General features: G+C 46.7%; 1 protein-coding gene across 1 annotated transcript in view; it reads left to right on the top strand.

The window, feature by feature from the left end:
- The first annotated feature begins 13,233 nt into the window (after nucleotides 1-13,233).
- Nucleotides 13,234-20,160, top strand: part of LOC111162333 (heparan sulfate-glucosamine 3-sulfotransferase 4) — a 400,831-nt gene continuing 393,904 nt past the window's right edge. The window contains 3 exon segments of the mRNA XM_022526692.1: nucleotides 13,234-13,491; nucleotides 13,493-13,573; nucleotides 13,575-13,969. Coding sequence (XP_022382400.1) covers nucleotides 13,234-13,491; nucleotides 13,493-13,573; nucleotides 13,575-13,969 — 734 coding nt within the window.

Below are 20,160 nucleotides of genomic sequence, written 5' to 3' on the forward strand. Positions count from 1 at the left end.
TACATAATGTTAACTACAGATTCAGCAGTGATAATAAGTCTAAAATTCCAGGGGCGCCTGGGTGGCTCAGTGGGTTAAAGCCTTTGCCTTTGGCTCAGGTCATGATCCCAGGGTCCTGGGATCGAGCCCCGAGTAGGGATCTCTGCTCAGCAGGGAGCCTGCCTCCTCCTCTCTCTCTGCCTGCCTCTCTGCCTACTTGTGATCTCTGTCTGTCAAATAAATAAAAATAAAATCTTTTTTTAAAAAAAGTCTAAAATTCCAAAGTTTATACCAGGGATCAGTCAGGTGAGGGAGAGGTTGAGAGGAGCTGAGAGTGAAATCTGAGTAATTTATTTTACGGGGGAGATGTGATGGTGAATTTTATGGTTCAACTTGAATTTTATGTTTCAAACCCAAGGTGCCCAGACACTTGGTCAAATATTCTTCCGGGTGTGTCCATCGGGGTGTTTCCAGATGAGACTAATGGTAGATCTGTAGATGTAGGAAAGCAGATAGCCTAATGTGGGTGGGCCTCATCCAATCAGTTGAAGGCCTGAATAGACCAAAAAAGCTGACCCTCCCTCCAGCAAGGGGGAATTTTCCTGCTTTTGGACTTGAATTAAAACATAGGCTTTTCGGGCACCTGAGTGGCTCATTTGGTTGAGTGACTGCCTTCGGCTCGGGTCATGATCCCGGGGTCATGGGATCGAGTCCCACATCGGGCTCCCTGCTCAGTGGGGAGCCTGCTTCTCCCCCTCTCTCTGCTGCTCCTCCCCCTGCTTGTGCTCTCCCTCTTGCTCTCTGTCAAATAAATAAATAAAATCTTTAAAAACAAAAAACACAGGCTCTTCTGGTTTTCAGGCCTCTAGACTAGGACAACACCATTGTCTCTTCTGGGTTTCTAGCTTCCAGAATCACCTGCAGATCTTGGGACTCCTCAGTCTCCATAATCTAGAGACCCGAATTTTTTATAATAAATCTCTCTCTTTTTCCGTCTTTCTCTCTCTGTGTATATATATGCATATGCATACACGTATGGATTATATATAATTTTACATATAAATTTGATGCATGTGCATCAAATATTAACATAAATATATTATTTACTAATTAATAGAAATCTATTATTATGCTGATTATTTATCTAAATTAATATATTTACTTGTGGAAATAGATGTTTCTAGTTAACATAAAATTATTTAATATAAATTTATAACTATATTTCTTATATATTTAAATAAGTTTATTTATTTATTTAAATATATCTCTATACCTCCTCTTTGTTCTCTGGAGAACCCTGACTAATACAGAAGGAGTTAATATTTTTTTTACCGATGGCCCTTGAGTTGAATAACTTGAAATTCTTAGTTCAGACACAGTGGGTAGGACTACTAGCTGTTTGTCTAAACCCTCGTGCTGTGTGCACTTCGAGGCAGCTTTCCAGAAAATTGCCACGAGGTGGGGGTTATGACCATTCCAGCTGATGCATGGGGGTGGAAGTGATGTGGGCCATTTCCAGGTTGGGACCTTTTTTTAAAAAAAAAAATTTTATTTTTAAGTAAGTTTGACACCCAACATGGGGCTGGAACCTACAACCCCAAGGTCAAAAGTCAGATGTTGTACCCATTGAGCCAGCCAGGTGCCCCCAGTCTGGAACTTTTTGAAAAGCAAAGGTATCTTCTCTATCCTCCCTCTTTTTCCTGGGGCAGAGCAGTTGCAAGCACTGATCCAGCCCTCAGGTGTGGCAGGGTCAAGAGCCAAGAAGTCGTGGGGGCTGACCCACCTTGTGGAGGAGTGCCACCTGCCCAGCCCAACATCCACCTTGGCCTGCGAGGTAATCAAAGATAAAATTTGGGGCACCTGGTTGGTTCAGTGGGTTAAAGCCTCTGCCTTCGGCTTGGGTCATGATCCCAGAGTCCTGGGATCGAGCCCCACATCGGGCTCTCTGCTTGGCAGGGAGCCGGCCTCCCCCTCCCTCTCTGCCTGCTTCTCTGCCTACTTGTGATTTCTGTCTGTCAAATAAATAAATAAAATCTTAAAAAAAAAAGATAAAATTTTTATTGTATTTGAGTCATTCTTTTTGGGGATCTGCTTATTATTTCCTTCCTTCCTTCCTTCCTTCCTTCTTCTCTTCCTTCCTTCCTTTTTCTTTAGAGGAGGGGGGAGAGAGTGAGGGAGCATGGTGGAAGGACAGAGGGAGAAGGAGAGAGAGAATTTTAAGCCCAGCATGGAGTCTGATGCAAGGCTTGATCTCAAAACCCTGAGATCATGGCCTGAGCTGAAATCAAGAGTCCAATGTTTAACCGACTGAGCTGCCCAGGCAGCCCTGCTGAGTATTTTCTTAACTGATACAGAAATGTTGCAAACACACAGAACAGTACATGATGTAACCTACTCGGATGGTCCTGATGCTCAGAAGCAACAGATTGAAATTTTACCAGGTCTGCTTCAGATGTTGTATTAGTTTGTTAGGGCTGTCCTAGCAAAATGCCACACACTGGACTGTGTAAACAACAGCAATGACTTTTCTCACAGTGCTGGAGACAGTTAAGTCTGAGATCAGGGTGTCAGCAGGTTTAGTTTTTTCTGAGACCTCTCTCCATGGCCTTTAGATGGCTGCTTTCTCACTGTGACCTCATGTGATCACCTTTAGATCTGTGTTGTCTGTGTCCTCCTCACTTCTTAGAAGGACACCAGTCATGGGATGGGTGCCACCAATAGGGTTTCATTTTACCTTAACTACTTCTTTAAAGGCCCTATCTCCAAATATAATCATGTTCTGAGGTCCTGGTGTTAGAACTTCAACATAGGAATTTGGGGGGACAAACCAATCCAGTCTATTATAATGCCTTTGTTTTTAAGGAGCAAAATATGTTAGTTACACAGAAATTTACCTTTCTGTTCCATCTCCTCCCTCGCTCATCATGGGTCTCCATACCCTGAAATTAACATGAATTATTCCAAGTATATATATTTGCCTCTCACCATGAACAAAATACTATACTTTTAATGCGTAGAAAATTTTACGTAAGTGGCAGCACATTGTACATATCCTTCTTTGATTGGCTTTCATTAATCAACAATAGCTTTTTGAGCTGTCTCCATATTAATATGCCTAAGACTAGTTTGTTCTTTTTTTTTTTAAGATTTTATTTATTTATTTGACACAGAGATAGAAAGAGAGAGAGAGAGAGCACAAGCAGGGAGAGCTACAGAGGGACAGGGAGAAGCATGCTTCACGTTGAGCAGGGAACCAGATGTGGGACTCAATCCCAGGACCCCGGGACCATGACCCAAGCTAGTTGGAAGACAGACACCTAATTGACTGAACCACCCAGGTGCCCCTAGTTGGTTCTTTTTAACTGCAGTGTAATATTCCAGTGTATAAATAAACCACAGTTAGTAATCGGTCTCCTTACTGAGGGAAAGTTAAGTTGTTTCCCCTTCATACTATGTTAAACAACACTATACATATATCTTTTGTGTATAAATGAGCATTTTCTAGTGTACACACAAAAAGAGGTGTTTGGTCATATGATGATACATACTTGCTTTTACCTGATACTGCTATTTTTCTCTGATGTATCTACATACACTCCTATTAGCAATATATGTTGTCCTAGTCTCATGGGCATGACAAGGAAAATCTCCTGTGTTTTCATTTTTACTGTTCTGATTGATGGTGAGATTGAATGTAATCTCTTAGGATTATTTGCCATTCACATTTTCTTCTGTGTTTCAAAAACTTCCATTTTGCCTTTTATATCGTTTTTCATCCCTTTTCTAGTGATTTTCAAACAACTTGTGGAACTTTCTTTTTCTTTTTTTCAAAAAATTTATTTATAAGTAATCTCTGCATCCAATGGGGGCTTGAACCCACAACCCTGAGACCAAGAGTCTCATGTTCTACTGAATGAGCGAGCCAGGTGTCCCTGTTTGTGGAAGTTTCTAATGTAAATCCTTATATATATTCGAGGTTGTTTTCAGGCTACTTTGTTTTTCATTCTCTTTATTCCATCTTTCGATTAACAGAAATTTAAAATATAGCTAAATTTGAAATATAGCCAAATTTATCAAACTTTTCCTTTATGATGTGTTTTTTTGCGTTTTATGACATTCTTTCCTACCTGGATGTCATAGGGATAATCTCCTATGTTTTCTCATAAAATTTTAATAGTTTTTTTATTTAAGATTTTATTTATTTATTTGATAGACAGAGATCACAAGCAGGCAGAGAGGCAGGCAGAGAGAGAGAGGAGGAAGCAGGCTCCCCTCAGAGCAGAGAGCCCAACGTGGGGCTCGATCCCAGGACCCTGGGATCATGACCTGAGCCGAAGGCAGAGGCTTTAACCCACTGAGCCACCCAGGCGCCCCCTCATAAAATTTTAAAAGTTCTTTTCATACTTAGGTATTTAATCTGCCTTTTCTTTGTTTTGTGTATGGTGATGAGAGAGATCTAATTTTTCTCTTCTTGCCAGTGATTTACTAAATAACTCATTCTTTCTCCCAATGGTTCGTAATGACTTCTTTGTTAAAACACAATTTTCACACATGTGCTTCTGTTTCTGGCCTTTCTAGTCTCTTCCATTGATTTTGTTATGGCTGCCCTAGGAAATTAATGTAATGTTCCATCAAAAAGTTGTATAATGTTATCTATATGGGACTAGCTTAGTGAATTTTATTGTAGTTCTGAATAGGATCTTCTTTTAAGATTATATTTTCTCTTTCTTTCTTTTTTTTCTTTGTTTCTTTCTCTCTTTCTCTCTCTCTTTTTTAAGTAGTTTCCATGTCCAGCGAGGGACTTGAACTCACAATCCTTAAATCAAGAGTCGGAGGCTCTACTGACTGAGCCAGGGAAGCGGCCCTAAGATTATATTTTCTAATTGTGTCCTGATTATATATAAGAATGCATCTACTCTTTATATTTTAAATATTATTCAGCAAGCTTACCAAATTCTTTGCTTATAGATTTTCATCTATTTCCCAACAAATATATAGTTTGCAAATAATAATAATTTGTTCCTTTCTTCTTAAATCAGACATACTTTATTATTCTCCCTCGTCTTATTGCATTGTCTTATCGCATTAACTGGGAACCCCAGCGCAATCCTGAGCAGAAGCCATGATGGAAGGCACACTTGTCTTGGTTCTGTCTTTTAAGGGCTTACTTCTACTATTTCCTTATGTTTCATTATAGTGTTTGCTGTAGCTTTTTGGCAGATACCCCTTTTCTCTGAGGGAAGTTACCTTCCATTTAGTTTGCTAAATGTATTTAAAATGAATGAGGTGGGTGAGATGTCGCACATACTAAAAATAATCCTCTTGCTTTACCTGGTGTAATCCAATTCTCCTTTTACATATGGATTGAAATGTCACTTCCTCTGTGAAGGCTTCCTCTTGGGCTTTGTAGGCTAGCCAAGGTACTCCAGCAATGGGCTCTAGAGTCCTCTGTATTTTTTTCTCTTTTACTACTTCCTTCACTTGCTTATATCATTGTTTCTGCCTTCAAGAGGACCCAGGATCTTGCTTTCTGCTTCACTCCTCCCTCCAGGTCTCATCCAGAATATACTAGCTCCTTCAGAATGACAACTGTATGAGTAAACTCATGAATGAAGCAAAAAGAAAGCAAGAGATTTAATGAAATTGAACAGAGCAGGATCAGATGTCCCAACACTTGCCCAGACAAAGATTTGTGCACAGTGCATGTCAATAAAATTATAGAAAGTTCCATGAGAGATATACAAGAAGATAGAAGGCACGGAGACTCACTTCCCATATTTCTGGATGGGAAAATTCCAACATTGTGGGTTTATTATATAACAGTAGAGTCTTAGACTGCTGGGAAGTAAGTAGTGCTAAGAAAATGAAGCAAAAAAAATAAAGTTAGATCTTTGTGTAAAACCGCACACTGGAATGCATATCAGATGGCTTACAATTTAAATGTAGAAAATAAAACAAAAAATGTACTAGAAGAAAATGTAGATGAACATTTACACACTTTGGGGAACACCATCTTCTATCAAAAGTAAACACTATAAAGGAAATAATTGGGAGTCTGAGTACATAAAAATGAAACACACACGCAGTCAAAAACAGTAAAGACAAGTTACCAGGAAAGGCAAACTGGTGACCCAATAGGTTGAAGATATATGATAGAGGAAAAAAAAAAATCTGGTGTCCTTAATACTTAACTTTCTTGACTCAGTAAGAAATAGCAACCAATCACAAGAAAACTTGTAAACATAAAAATGAATGCCCCCACAGTGTGTGCCCATGCTCAGCAAGAACATGATGGGGGTGGGGGAGAGAGGAGTGTCCCCACTGGACAGATTTGTCTGTTTTTCTGGTGGATCTGGGAAAGGATGCTTGTATGCATATGTAATTCTTGCCAGGGGAGGACACTGGTACAATGACTAGTTTTTCTTCTTTTTTATATTATCTCGACTTTGTCACTCTTTTTTCCCTACTTGATGGGGTGGTCCTAGGACAAGGGCTACTATCACAAGGCAGGAAGCTGGGATGATTTCCAAGCAGGAAACTGTAACTATGTTTCTATCCTTTCTGTCACATTTGCTAGGGGCCTGATGAGGCAGGATGTGCCTTCACCCCAGCTCACAAAATGGGACCTCCTGGTAAACAATAGCAACTATGTTGCCTGGTGTGCAAGGCAGCCTTCTGGTTCTGCTCCGCCTGAAATGGAGTGGACTGAGGGGAAGAACTTTCTAGGCAAGTATGGCTGCCTGCAATATAGACCAGCACGGGGGGTGGGGGTGGGGTGAGGGGGTACAGGTTGGGGTGGGGGGTTGGAATCTAATGTCCCTTCCAAAGATGGGAAAGTTTGGGGTGGAGGATAAGGGAATGAATGACATCATATAATGATATATAATGACGAGAAATCAATATTACATTAACACCTCACAAGAAGTCAGAATAAGAGATGATATTGTCCCTTAGTCAGTTATATCAGATGCCTGAAAGTGGGGAGGCAAGTGGGAGGGGCCTCATCCTGGGACACTTTCTCATATCACCTGATGATGGACGGGATAGTTATTAATGACTGAACGGGATTCTATATGTGCCAGTATCTTTTGACCTTTATGATCGTTCTGCCATGAGGGGTCTTTGTGAAAACACCAGGTGGTGCATATGTTAGCTGGTTTGCAATCCGGGTGCTGGCACAGCTCCTAAAATCCTTGGAATTTCCTGTGGTCCTAGCATTAAAGGTCTCTTTTGTTGTGTTAATGAGGTGATTTAGGAAAGCCCTGGGGTAACCCAAGGATGGGACCTGGTTGCCAGGGCAACTCACCTTTGCGGAAAGAGCTGGAACCTTCAGTAAACCATTCCCCCCTCCCTCCCCACACCTCTTGGTGATCACCAATGGCCAATGAGTGGATCAATCAGGACTATGGAAGGAAGCCTCCAGAAAAACCCCAAAAGGGTTTTGAGAGCTTCCTTCTGGGTTGGTGATCACATGGAGGGGCTAGAGATTGGTGTTCCCAGAGAGGGCATGGTAACTTCTCACCCTTCCCCCGCCCCCCATACTTTGCCCTGCACATCTCTCTAGCTGTTCCTGAACTATATACTTTTTTTTTTTTTTTTAAAGATTTTATTTATTTATTTGACAGAGAGAGATCACAAGCAGGCAGAGAGGCAGGTAGAGAGAGAGGAGGAAGCAGGCTCCCTGCTGAGCAGAGAGCCCAATGCGGGGCTCGATCCCAGGACCCTGAGATCATGACCTGAGCCGAAGGCAGCGGCTTAACCCACTGAGCCACCCAGGCGCCCCTGAACTATATACTTTTATAATAAACTAGTAGTCCAGTGAATAAAATGTTTCTTTGAGTTCTGTAAGCTGCTCCAGCAAATTAACTGAGCCTGAGGAAAGGGTTCTTGGGAACCTCTGACTTACAGCCAGTGGGTCATAAGCAAAGGTGACCAGCTGGACTTGACTTTGGCATCTGTGGTGGGGGCAGTGTTGTGGCCCCTAACCTATGGGATCTGGTGCTCTCCCTGGATACACAGAGTCAGAACTGAGTTGACTGTAGGGCACCCAGCTGGTGGCTGAGAACTGCTTGCTGGTGTGGAACCCTCTCCCCAACCCCAACATATATTGGAATTGGTACCGGAGCCCATTTACAAACCATGAAAGATCTAGGTCTTAGCTCTGTTACCATAACAAAATACCGCAGTGGGTTGACTTCAATGATAGACATGTATTTTTTTTACTGTTCTTGGGCTTGGAAGTCTGAGATAAGGGTACCAGCAAGCTCGGGTTCTGGTGAGAACTCTTCCTGGTTGTCTTTGCCAGGGAGGGTGTATGAAGAAACAGAGATAACTCTTCAACTTCTTATGAGTCCACAATCCTATCTGATCAGGGTTCTGCCATCATGACCTCATTTTAAGCTAAATTACTTCCCGAAGACCAGATCTCTGGCCATGGTCACATTGGGGGTTAGGGCCTCAACATAGGATTTTGGGGGAGACACAATTCTGTCCTTATCTGTAAAGAAGCGGCACATAAACAAATGTTTGGCATTTATCTTTTATCATTTCCTTTCTTCCCAACTTTACTCTCTTGCTCTTTTTTTCTAGCTTCTTGAGTTGAACGTGTAGCTCATCTGTTTTTAATTTTTCTCCTTTTTTTGGAGAAGTATATTGAAGATATAATCATTCATGTAAGTATTGCTTAATTCCATCTGCCAGATTTTGCTGTTTCAGCTCTAAGTATTTCCTGATTTCCCATGTCAGATCCTTTCCAATGCAAGGTTCCGTAAGGTCATGGCATTATTATTTTTTAATCTTTTGCTCTTTTTATAAGTATATAATGTTCCTCTTTGTTACCCCGTTGGTTTTGTCTGGAGCTTTACCTCCAGATTGCTACTGATATATTTTTTATCGAGAAGTAAAAGCCAAAATGGAGAAATCTATTTGCTAGATATGAGACAAGAGCTCTGTCTCTACTGTCCTGGCTCCATTAATTCACTCTGTGAAAGGGAGTTCTAATATTGGCTTACTGAAGTCATTCTGCTCAACGGCAGAGGAAAGGAATGGTATATACACTTTTATCAGTCAGATCAGCTAGCTTGTGCTGTGTTCACAACCAAGCCCCAAGTGTCCAGAGCTGAGAACAACTGAGCTTATTTCTTGATCAGACTACATGTCATCAGGGGCAGGAATGACCCCAACCTCGCTCAGTGTGGAGGATCGAGTCGATGGTAGATGAGAGAGGCTCCATTCAGGTTCTTGAACAACGGACAGAGAAAAACACACTGACTGCCCCTGGTGACACAGTCTCCCACTGTCTGCCAAAGCTTCTGCCTAGAATATACCACTTCACTTCTGCTCAAGCTTCATTAGCCAAAGTGCCACACAGTCAGACCTAACTTTAAGGGACCAAGAAAACGATTCCTTCTGTGGGCCACAGGAGACCTGACAATACTCCAAAGCTAATTTTTGCTTTTTGTTGGTTTGTTGACTTTTGTCTTGTGAGTTAGCATATATCCTTCTAGTAAGTTTTTTTCTTTTATTTTAGAGATTTAATATATTTATTTGAGAGTACATGTGCACAGGAATGGGGGTTGAGGGGCAGTGGGAGAGGAAGAACCAGATTCCCCACTGAGTGGGGAGCTCCTTGACAATGTGGGGCTCCCCCGCCAGGACCCCTAAGATCATGACCTGAGCCTAAGGCAGATGCTTAACCAAATGAGCCACCTAGGCACCCCTAGCAAATTTCTTTAATAAAAAAAACCAAGCCAAGCTGAAGTTAGCCAGAGTTAGTTTCTATTGCTTAAAAAAGAAAAAAGCTACAGAAGGCATTGGACTTGGCATTATTTATGCAACAGAGTAGATTAGGAAAGTTAACTTCAGTTTACACGTTGGGCTGATTTGAAGAAAGGGCACACACATATTTTTCAAAGACGAGGTTTCAAGAAAAGGCATGGCAGGAGCCAATGTTTAGATCCAAATAATGATCCAGAGCCACCACAAGCCAGGCAGTGAGCCAGGTATTTTTTGCATATGCAATCTAAGTCAATTTAATTCTTTATGAAAACAATTTGAGGGGAGTCTTATTATCCAGGATTTGTATCTGCAGACCCTGAGGCTCAGAGAGGTGGAATGACCTGCCCAAAAGCCACGTAGCCAGCAAAAGACAGCTTCGCTCCTACTCTATTGTCTGAGCATACAGAAGTGAAGCAGAATCATGCAGGCTGTATGCTTGGAGAGCAGGTACAGTTTGATCCGGCGGAACTGTGAGTTCCATGAAAGGTGGGAGGGGACCTGTAGTACAAAGGTAAAGAGGTTGGAGTTTATTGGTTAGGCAGTGAAAGGGAGGTTTTGAGCCATAGAAGGCATTAGCAGACCTGTGAGTGATTGACTGATTGATCTGCTATTGGTGTCTGGGATGTTTGGAAATGACGCACCCCGCACCCCGCAGACCTGGAGACCAGCTGGAGGAATGCTGTAAAAACTCTGAGAAGCCTGAATGAGCATGGGTGTTGGCAGTAGAAACAGGGAAAAAAAAATTCTACCCAATCTTCAGACCCATTGGGAACTGCTGAATGAAGTCTGAGTTCTCCCTATGTAGGTGGCTCCTACTTTTCATTATAGGATTCTCAAAAACTTGCTCCCAGAAAAAGACTGGATCAGGAGTAAGGAAAAAAATAGGCAACTGCCTAAGTAAGAAGTCTACAAAACTCCTTCCCCCCCAAATCACCTCTTCCCCATCAGCTATGGGGTCTGACATTTCATTGATGGCTTTTATTCTATCAAGAGTCTCTTACTCACGTGTGACTATTTGGGGACAAGAGGCAGAAGGGATGCTGGCAAGTTTCCTCATTGGCAGTGCCCAGACAAGTAAGAGAAAGGTGTGGGGACAATCTGCTATCTCAACAGAAACCTCATACCCAGATTTTATGGGGGCGGACATGTGGGGGGGCGGTAAGGGGATGGAGTGGGGGGAAGGGGGAAGCCCTCAACTTAAAAATATTGCAACCAGTTTAAATTTCTTAATATCACTGTGCTGGCCACACCCAGCTCTCAGTTTATCATCTCTGGGTTCAATTTTAAAGCCATTGGATCAAAACCTTTCCAAATTGGAAAAGCACATGTGTAGTAAAGGTTAGATACAGAGCAGGTTCACGTGAATCATTGAGAGGGTGTGTGGAGAAATTCGGGCTTCAGGCATGGAGAGCCTGGGTCAGATGCTGGGTATCCTGGTACCTGGGCACTGGAAGGAAGATGGGCCATGGGGGTGGCCAGAGTTGTCACAATGGGCCCTCCTGGCTGACCACCCAGAACTGGGCTCAGAGTAGAAAAAGGGATGGGCCAAGCTTGTGTTTCTTTCTGCTCAGGTTGGCCTCATCCCATTAACATTACAGTAATGCAGTTGTGTGGTGTTTGAAAAAGCATCCCTAGTTACAAGGAATGATTTACAGGACACCAGACTCTGCATTTCAGAGGTCTCCAGTGTACCATAAAAAATATATTATAAAGGAATAATCTTTATCTGAACTAAAGCTGTAGTGAAGGAAAGTCATGTCCAGCTGAGAGCAGCAGTGAGCTTTTGTTCACTCAGGGAAAAGTCCGTGTTCTTCATCTTATTTGATTAACATTTTTTCCCCCCTCTTTGGCACTAGGTATCTCTTTAATATTTAGACATTATATACATTTTCTTTCAACTGTTGTTCCTATTATGTGATCAAACAAAACCCGAGATGCCAACCCCATCAGCCCGCCTGGAAAAAGCCCACCCACCAGGCACCCAGCTGTGGCTTGCAGGGTAAACAGGACTCAGCCGAGCCAGCGCCTGGGAGAGCCTGGCCCGGAGGGGTTCGCAGGGCCAGCCCCAGTCGCCAGGAAGCAGAGTTCGCCAGAGTGCCTCAGTTGATCGCTCTGCCTTTTCCTCCCATTCCCGCTACCTCCCTGAGCAAAACGCCACGGGAAGCAGTGTCTAGTTTTGAATTTTCCAGAGCCTTCTGATGTTTACCATTCCCCTCAGGAGAGGGAGGTGAAGGATGGAAATCTCTCTGCTTAGAAAATATACTTTAAAAAAATTCAATGAAGCGATGCACAGACACCCTGCAACCCAACTTGCCTCTGCTTATTAGGTGTTCAGAGCGATGATGGGCTCAGTCTATTTCAGTCCAGAGAAATCTGAACTCCTTTAGTGCCAATGCCCCCAAGGGGCGCAGGTGTCCCTGTGGTTAAGGGTGTCGGGTAGGGGACAGCCTCCTCTGTAGGAGCAGGAAGCAGTCACCCAGTGGCCGGACAGAGGCAAAAGCTCTGGGACGGGGATACCTGGGGGCTTGTGTCAAAACTCCACCCGCCAGGAGCTCCAAGATAAGATGGGGAGGCTGGAAAGATGGAAGTTTGGGTGGGAAAACAGTTACAGAGAAGACATCATTCCCGGGCCCCCGGCAGAAGGATATTCGGGGTGAGAGAAGGGCGGGTCAGGGATGGGCCGAGTTGGCCTGGAGTCCCGGGGGAAAAGGGGAAGCGACAGCTCGCTGTCTTCAGGCCCCCAGCTACCCGGTGCGCGGCGCCGGCGGCTGGCGTCGGTCTCCGTGTCCCTAAAAGTATCGGGAGAGGGCTGGAGAGCGCAGCGTCTCAGGCTCCCCGGGGAGGGGAAGCACACGGGGCTGGGCGGGGTCCGCCTCCAGTGCGTGTTTGTCGAGTCGGGTGGGGGGGCACGATCTCCGCTCTCCCCGGCGCCCCAGCGCACGCCTCCGTTTCCGCGCCCCCCCTCCGCGGCGCGCGCGAGGCGCACTCCCCCTCCCTCGGCGGCGCGGGGCGCGCGCCCGGCCCCCTCCTCCTCCCCTTCCGCGCCTCTCGGCTCTCCCGGCAGAAAGTTAGCAGCGGGGAAGGAACTCGGGGCTGCAACAGCGCGCGGCGGCGGCGGCAGAGGCTGAAGCAGGAGCCGCGGCGGAGCCGGGGAAGCGGGGGCGCTGCAGACGGAGCAGGTGCAGCCGGCGGGTCCGCGCGCCCCCCTCGGTCCCCTTGCCAGAGGCTGAGGGGGGGTGGTGGGGGGCCGCCCGGACTCCACGGGAAGAGTGGGGAGGGGGGCCATGCGGCCGGGCTCCCCCCCGGCGCAGCGGGACAGCGGCCAGGGCCGGGGGCGCAGCGGCGTCGCTTCATGCAGCCGGGGCGGCTGGGCAGCGGCGGCGGCGGCGGCGGCGGCGGCGGCGGGGGCGGCGGCTGAAACCATGTCCGGGCAGCGCCGGGGGCCGCCGCCGCCGCCGCCGCGAGCCGGGAGCCGCGATGGCCCCGTGGCCCGCACCTCCTCCGCCTCCGCCTCCGCCTCCACCTCTCGCCGCGCCGCCGCCGCCCGGCGCCTCTGCTAAGGGGCCGCCGGCGCGCAAGCTGCTTTTTATGTGCACCTTGTCCCTGTCCGTCACCTACCTGTGCTACAGCCTCCTGGGCGGCTCGGGCTCCCTGCAGTTCCCCCTGGCGCTGCAGGAGCCGCCGGGCGCCGCCGCCGAGCCCCCGCCGAGCCCGCCACCACCCTCTCTGCCGCCTCCCCCCCGTGCGCCTCGGCGCCCCCTCGCAGCCGCCCGCGCCGCCGCCGCCGGACAACGCGAGCCGCGGGGAGCCGCCCGAGCCCCCCCGAGCAGCCCGCCGCCCCCGGGGCCGACGGCTGGGGGCTGGCGAGCAGCGGAGGGGGCGCCCGGGACGCCTGGCTCCGGACCCCGCTGGCCCCGGGCGAGATGATCACGGCGCAGAGCGCGCTGCTGGAGAGGGAAGCGCAGGAGTCCAGCACCACCGACGAGGAGCTCGCAGGCCGGAGAGCGGCCAACGGGAGCAGCGAGAGGGGCGGCGCCGCCAGCACCCCGGACTATGGGGAGAAGAAGCTGCCACAGGCGCTTATCATCGGGGTCAAGAAAGGAGGGACCCGCGCGCTGCTGGAGGCGATCCGAGTCCACCCGGACGTGCGGGCGGTGGGCGTAGAGCCACATTTCTTCGATAGGAACTACGAAAAGGGGCTGGAGTGGTACAGGTAGGACCCTGGGCTCGGCGGGATGGGATGGACGCACGGGGAGACCCGGAGGGCGAGCCATCGCTTTCCGGGCTCTTGGACACCCAGGCGCCGCCGTCCCGAGAGCTCTTATCCCCTTCGGGGGCTCTGCCAATCCTGGCGGGGCCGCTCAGGGGCAGCGGCGGAGAGAGCTGGACGCTGGCCAAGGATCACTTTATTTCAGGGCGAGGGGTGGAGGTGTCGCCTTGCTTCTGCCTGCCTCAGGCTCCTTGTCCGTGGAGGTGCCTTCTGAGTCTGCCCAGCTCCTAGCCTGGGAATCCCCAGCCTTGGTGCCCGCGGGGTGTTTCCTAGCCCGGGCTTGGCGGGGCTCTGCGCTTCCGCGCTGGGGACGCCGAGGAATGAAGCAAGGTAGCTAGATGGATGTAGCGGCTTTGAGATCTCCTGGAATCTCTCAAAATCGCCCTGAGACACATTTGCGTGGCTGGAATCCAACTTTAGTATTTTCAGGTTAGAGCAAAAATGAACAGACAACAGTTAAAAAGATGATGCTGGCAAGTTCTGGCTTTCTAGTAAAGATCGAGGATGCCCCCCTAAGATCCAGAACTTTCTATCCCCCTTGGCAGAATGAACCCTGCGTTGGTTCTGCCTCGGCAGCACCAGTGTGTACACGACAGTTGGTGCCCTAAGAGTTTTTGTGCACTGCACCCGTGTCCTTTCTAACCCGCACCTCCTTCACAACAGATTGGAGCTTCTGTCATGTGAAATGTTCACCTCTCTCCTTTTCCACCCTCTGCCAGTGGTGAGATAAAGGGAGAAGAGACAGTAGAAAGTTAGGTGCAGGTAAAATAAATTAATAATCCAGCTTTCTTGCCGGCCATAGCATTTAACTTCACACTGGTGCAGATTCCAAAAACGAACCTCCTTTGCTTTTTTTTTTTTTTTTTTTTTCCCCCGTGTTGTATCTCTCTGGAAAATAGATCTGGATGCCTGGCCCCATCTTGGTTGCATCTCAGTAATTAATTGCAATCGTCAAACAGAAACACAGGCTTTGTCAGCTAAAGTGATGTTATCATCTTAACAGAGCCAATAGTTAAATACAAGAATTGTTTCCCGACAAGTTCCCTTCCTGCTGAAGAGATGTGCTTTCCAAGTTTAAATTACAGCCTGGGAAAAGTTTTAGAAATAGCTTAACTTAAGAAATAGATAATAAGTGGGTGTATTGTGATTGATTTCTTCCACTTTAAAAAATATGCCTTGTGCTTTCAAAGCTTGAGAGAAGTACACTTAGGCATAAACATTCCACCACATTAAACTGAAACAGCAAATGTGTCTGTTAATGTCTTGTCTGTTTCAATAGCGAGAACTAATTGCAATATTTTAGGAGGCTTCAAACAGCCCCTTCCTATCAAAACATAAAACAGCAAATGCCTAATTTAACTGGAAAAATCAGTATTTTTTTTTAAAGATTTTATTTATTTATTTGACAGAGAGAGATCACAAGTAGGCAGAGAGGCAGGCAGAGAGAGGGGAGGAAGCAGGCTCCCTGCTGAGCAGAGAGCCCGATGTGGGGCTCGATCCCAGAATCCTGGGATCATGACCTGAGCCGAAGGCAGAGGCTTTAACCCACTGAGCCACCCAGGCGCCCCAAAATCAGTATTTATAACATCACGAACCATGGTATCCAGTTTGTGATTATAATTAAAAAGGTGTTAGGATGATTAATGCAACAACAGAAATAAAGAGAAGGGGTATGATGTCTGGGAGGGTTTCAGTTACTTAATTGTTGGTTGGGGGGGATGTTCTGGTTTCCGCTGTGAGGTAGCCTCAGCCCTAAGAGGGTAACAGTGGCTTTTTCCAATTCTAATTTTAAAGCTGTGTATCTCGGGAGAAATGCCAAGTGCCCTTTTGGGGGAGAGAGAGGCATAAAGATCACATCTTTCCAACATGTGTTCCGGTTGCTTTATAGCAGCTGGAAATCGAGAAGGGAGTGTTTTCTTCGGATGCCTTAAAGTTTGATAAAGGGTGCCGTGGTAGCATGCGTGTCAGGAGGTCCCATTGGTGGGACTGGAGAATTTTCTGAATGAGAACATGGGAGATGTCAGATTTTCTTAATCTTCTTTCATGCTGAGGCTAGGAAGAGGAGGCACGGAGACAGGTATGACAGGGCTGTGGAAGGTTCTATCCCAGCAATGTGTACTCCCGGTCCACCCTCGTGTGGTCTTTGGGGCTGAGTGTAAGTGTTGTGTCCCCATCCACAGAACTGTTATCCTGAAGACATGTGGGGAGATTTCTCTTGATCCTTGCTTGAGAGGACCACGGGGTTTCTCTACAGTCCCCCATCCTTGACCCACGGCAGATCCTTGTGGTGCTTATCTTAGAGGTGCCGACCGCAGGTGCTGGAGAAGAATCTGTGTAGCACGGAGGTATCAGTAGTCACCCAAACCTGGCTGCTGAGAAGATTTCTAGAAACCCTTCCAGCCCACAGGAATGTGCTGGGGCTGCTTGCATACCTCTCCAGCCTTACCAGGGACAGCAGTGCTTTGAGGGTCTTTGTGGGATTTTCACAGGCTCCTGTCTCCCCTGGAGGAATTATATTGCAGAAAAGGAAACCGTGGCATCAGTTCAAACCAGTAAGGGAAAGCCTACCTCTTGTTTACCCGCTCCAAGTGCATCTTATAAATGGGGGCATCTGGGCTTTGAGTGTACATGAATGGTCACGCTTCCCTCCATCCATGGAGGAGCCTACGCGAAATCTTCCTTTCCTCGCCAGAGGAGAGGACCACTGATGAATGAAAGGTTTTGATTCTCTCCCCGACTTGTTTGCTTTCCCTTTTTCTTGTCGAGGTGCTTCTGTGAGAACCGGCTAATTCTGCAAGTGTTCCTGGGGTTTGGTGTTTTCAGCCAGAGGGAGAAGTGAGAATTTGGGGTCAGCTCCGGGCAGCACTGGTTTGGGCTTTCGTCCTATCCCAGCAGAACAGCCCTGGGAGTTTTATTTCCTCCATGTCACTCCAGTCTTGTTTAAATCCGGGTTTTGCTTTCTCTTACGCTGTTGATCTGATGTGATTTAAAAACACATTTGAGATTAGAACGTGTGCCTCGGATTTCAGGGCAAGATAGACTAATGGATTAGGAGGGGAGTGTTAAAGCTGTGGGAGAAGCAAGCCTCCCTTGGTGGATTGACCCAGGCCCATGACTCGTAAGTGGGGGTGGACTTGACTCTTCTCTCTCCACTCCTCCAAACCAGTGAAATAAAAGGGCAAAACCCCAAGGCACCTTTCAGAACGGGCCACTCCAAGCTGTCGGGGCAGAGACCTTAGACTCCTCGAAGAGGTGGGACCTGGTGGCTGCGGCAGAACTCATCCAAGAGACAGGGTTGCCTTGCGGTGTGACCTCCCCCGCGGCTTACAGACTGTACAGTAATCCTGACCTTGGCTTTGGAAACACCTCAGCTCCAGGGCAATGGGAAGGGAACCTCCAGGGTTTCAGATGGTCTGCCCTGCCAACAGTGGATATGCTTCTCCCATTGGCTAGGGGAAAATCACTCAGGAAAACGTTTCCCGTAGTCATGCTCGTGGTACCCAGAGGAAGGTGGTCCGCAATGCTGTTTGCTCTTGGTTTCTGGAGCGAGAATAAGGGAAGAAGCCAGAAAGGCACTGGCAGTTAGGGAATGCCTGTTCTTTATGGAGCCAGGTGCATTATGGACGTCCTCTCACGTTTGAGTATCATAATGAAGATTGTGAGTGAAATAGCAGCCTTCGTGTTTTCCATGTGGCCCTCGGAGTGCAAATGACTTGCTCGGGACTGTTCAGCTGGTCCGTGGTTGAGCTGACCACATCTGTCCAATTTCACCGGGCTGCTTGCTTGGTTTCTTCCCTCACATCCCACCACCACACATAAAATACTAGCAAGATGTTTTCTTTCCTTCCTTCTGAAATTTAACCAACATTTTAATAATATTTACCATGTACCCGGAACTGTTGTAAGGAGGAGAGTTGCTGTAAGGGGACTGTGGTAAGGGGAAAACTGTTATAAGGGGAGAAAGTGGTGACTTAGCACTTTGTGCTCCTGAAACTGACATTTAAGTGGGCAGAGGAGACAGGGAACAGTCTTTCTTGTTACCTTTTTCCGGTGGCTACTAGAAAATGTACCATCAAGCTGGTGACTCACATTGTATTTCCACTGGGCAGGGCTCCTAGTAGAGTGCGCTTTTTAAGCTTTAAACGTCACCTGGGATGTTGTGAACATGCGGGATACTGATTCAGCACGTCTGAGGAAGGCCCTGAGAGTCTCCATTTCTAACTTCTCAGGTGCTGCTGACGCTGCTGATCTCTGGATCTCGCTTTGAGTAGCAGGGGTCTAGAGCGGAATTGGTGTGTGCATGTGTGTCTGTGTGCATGCCTAGGTTATTTGAAATCAAATGACTAGGGAACACTTCCCCATGAGGGTGATGTAAATGAAGTGAAGGAATAAAAAAGAATAAAATTCTGTGCTGCGTAGAGATCAAGGTAGAGAGGTTTCCGATAGTAGGAACGGTAGATGCAAAGGCCCTGAGGCAGGAGCAAGCCTCATGGCTTTATAAAGGGGTTTTTTCAATATTCCCAAAGCATAGTGTTTGTAGCTGGACAAAATTGGATTCAAAACCTGGTTTTACAACTTACTGGTTGGATAATTTTGGATAGGTAACTGATTTAACATCACTCATCTTCAGCTTGTTTATCTGTGGATTGTTGGGGAGAATAAATGACATAATAAAGGTGAATGTATTTTCCAAAAAAAAAAAAAAAAAGAAAGAAAGAAAGAAAAATCCAAATGAACCCAACTCCTGGTTTTTTATTTTTTTTATTTTATTTTTTTTAAATTTTCAAATCATTTTGGTCTGATCACAGCTGTTCTAATATTGACTGAAGAGTCTCCTATTGGGCAGGATTTTGGGAAAAATCTAATAATGATTGGCTTTGTAATCTACATCTGCCTGACTTTAAACCAAGGGTCACCAACCTGGAAACCCAGTGAAATAGACTGGGGGGGGGGTGCATAGAGACTGGGGGCATGTCCCTGTCTGCAGGTCTCAGCCACTACTCAGTTCCAGCTACCCTTTCCTGTGTGCAAACGTTACCACATCCTGCACTTGGTAGGAGAAATCGGAAATCCAGGCTTTGATGTGAAATCTCTTGGTTTTTCACATTGACAAACTGATTAAAATTTCTTAAAAGCCTTGTGTGGGCCAGCACTGTGGGACAAACAAAACACATCTGTGGGCTGGATACAGCCAGCTGGCTACCAGTTTGTGACCTCTGGTTTAAACTCATTTTAGAAAGTAAACCGGCATAGCCAGACCCTTCAGCAGTTGCCAGGATTGTGGTTTACGTGTGCTATTTTAGTTTCCATTTTTTCCCCCTTTACAGATTTTGTAACAGCAAGGGGTGGATACCGCCCAGATATATTGCAACAGTAACAAAAGGAGCTAGAGATAAACAAGAACACTGAGGCAGGAATAGCCAATTCACAAACACATCTCCCTTTGGTTTTCAGTGAATGTGTGTTTGAAGGCGGGACAGCTCTTCCCTTGTTCACTCATTAATCAGGAGCGCCAATGTGATCCATATAGATAAGTTGCACCTATAAAATAGATTTCCAGTCAGGTGGGTTCAGTAAGACCCGAGAGATGAAAGTAATTGGGTTCTAGCTTCCGCTCTACCACATTACTAGTTCTGTTGGACCTCAGGTTACCCGCTCCATTTCTTTCTTTCTAAAAAAATTCTGTTTCCTAGATAATGAGACTATATTGTCTCCAAAGGGTCCATTCAGTGAACTATCTGGATTCTAGAACAGACTTCTTGTTAGACTTTTCAGAGGGAGGAAGCTAGTAGGGGAGAAGCAACAGTGTACGGTGTAAGGGCCTGGTTGGCCAGAGGGAGCCACTTCGTTGTGGGCTTGGGTTGACCCTGCCCCTTCCGGAGGAACTTGCTTGCAGGCCCCGGATATGGGGGCGGGCCAGGCCGGATGGATACATCCAATCAATGGGGCGCATATATATTTGTTATGGTGAGCTGGAATTCAATTGGCCACCCGTATTGCTGACCGAGCATGACTGTGCAGTTTTCCCTGTTTGTTGCAGTCTCATTGGCCACCTGTGTGTGGGCCGGGCTCAACCACCTCTATAAAGGTTAGTTTGTGAGGCAGGGGAGTAGTAGTAATAGTCCTGGGAACTT

The sequence above is a fragment of the Enhydra lutris genome, unplaced genomic scaffold, assembly GCF_002288905.1.
Source record: "Enhydra lutris kenyoni isolate GAN:26980312 unplaced genomic scaffold, ASM228890v2 scaffoldscaffold90, whole genome shotgun sequence".
Classification (NCBI taxonomy): Eukaryota; Metazoa; Chordata; class Mammalia; order Carnivora; family Mustelidae; genus Enhydra; species Enhydra lutris.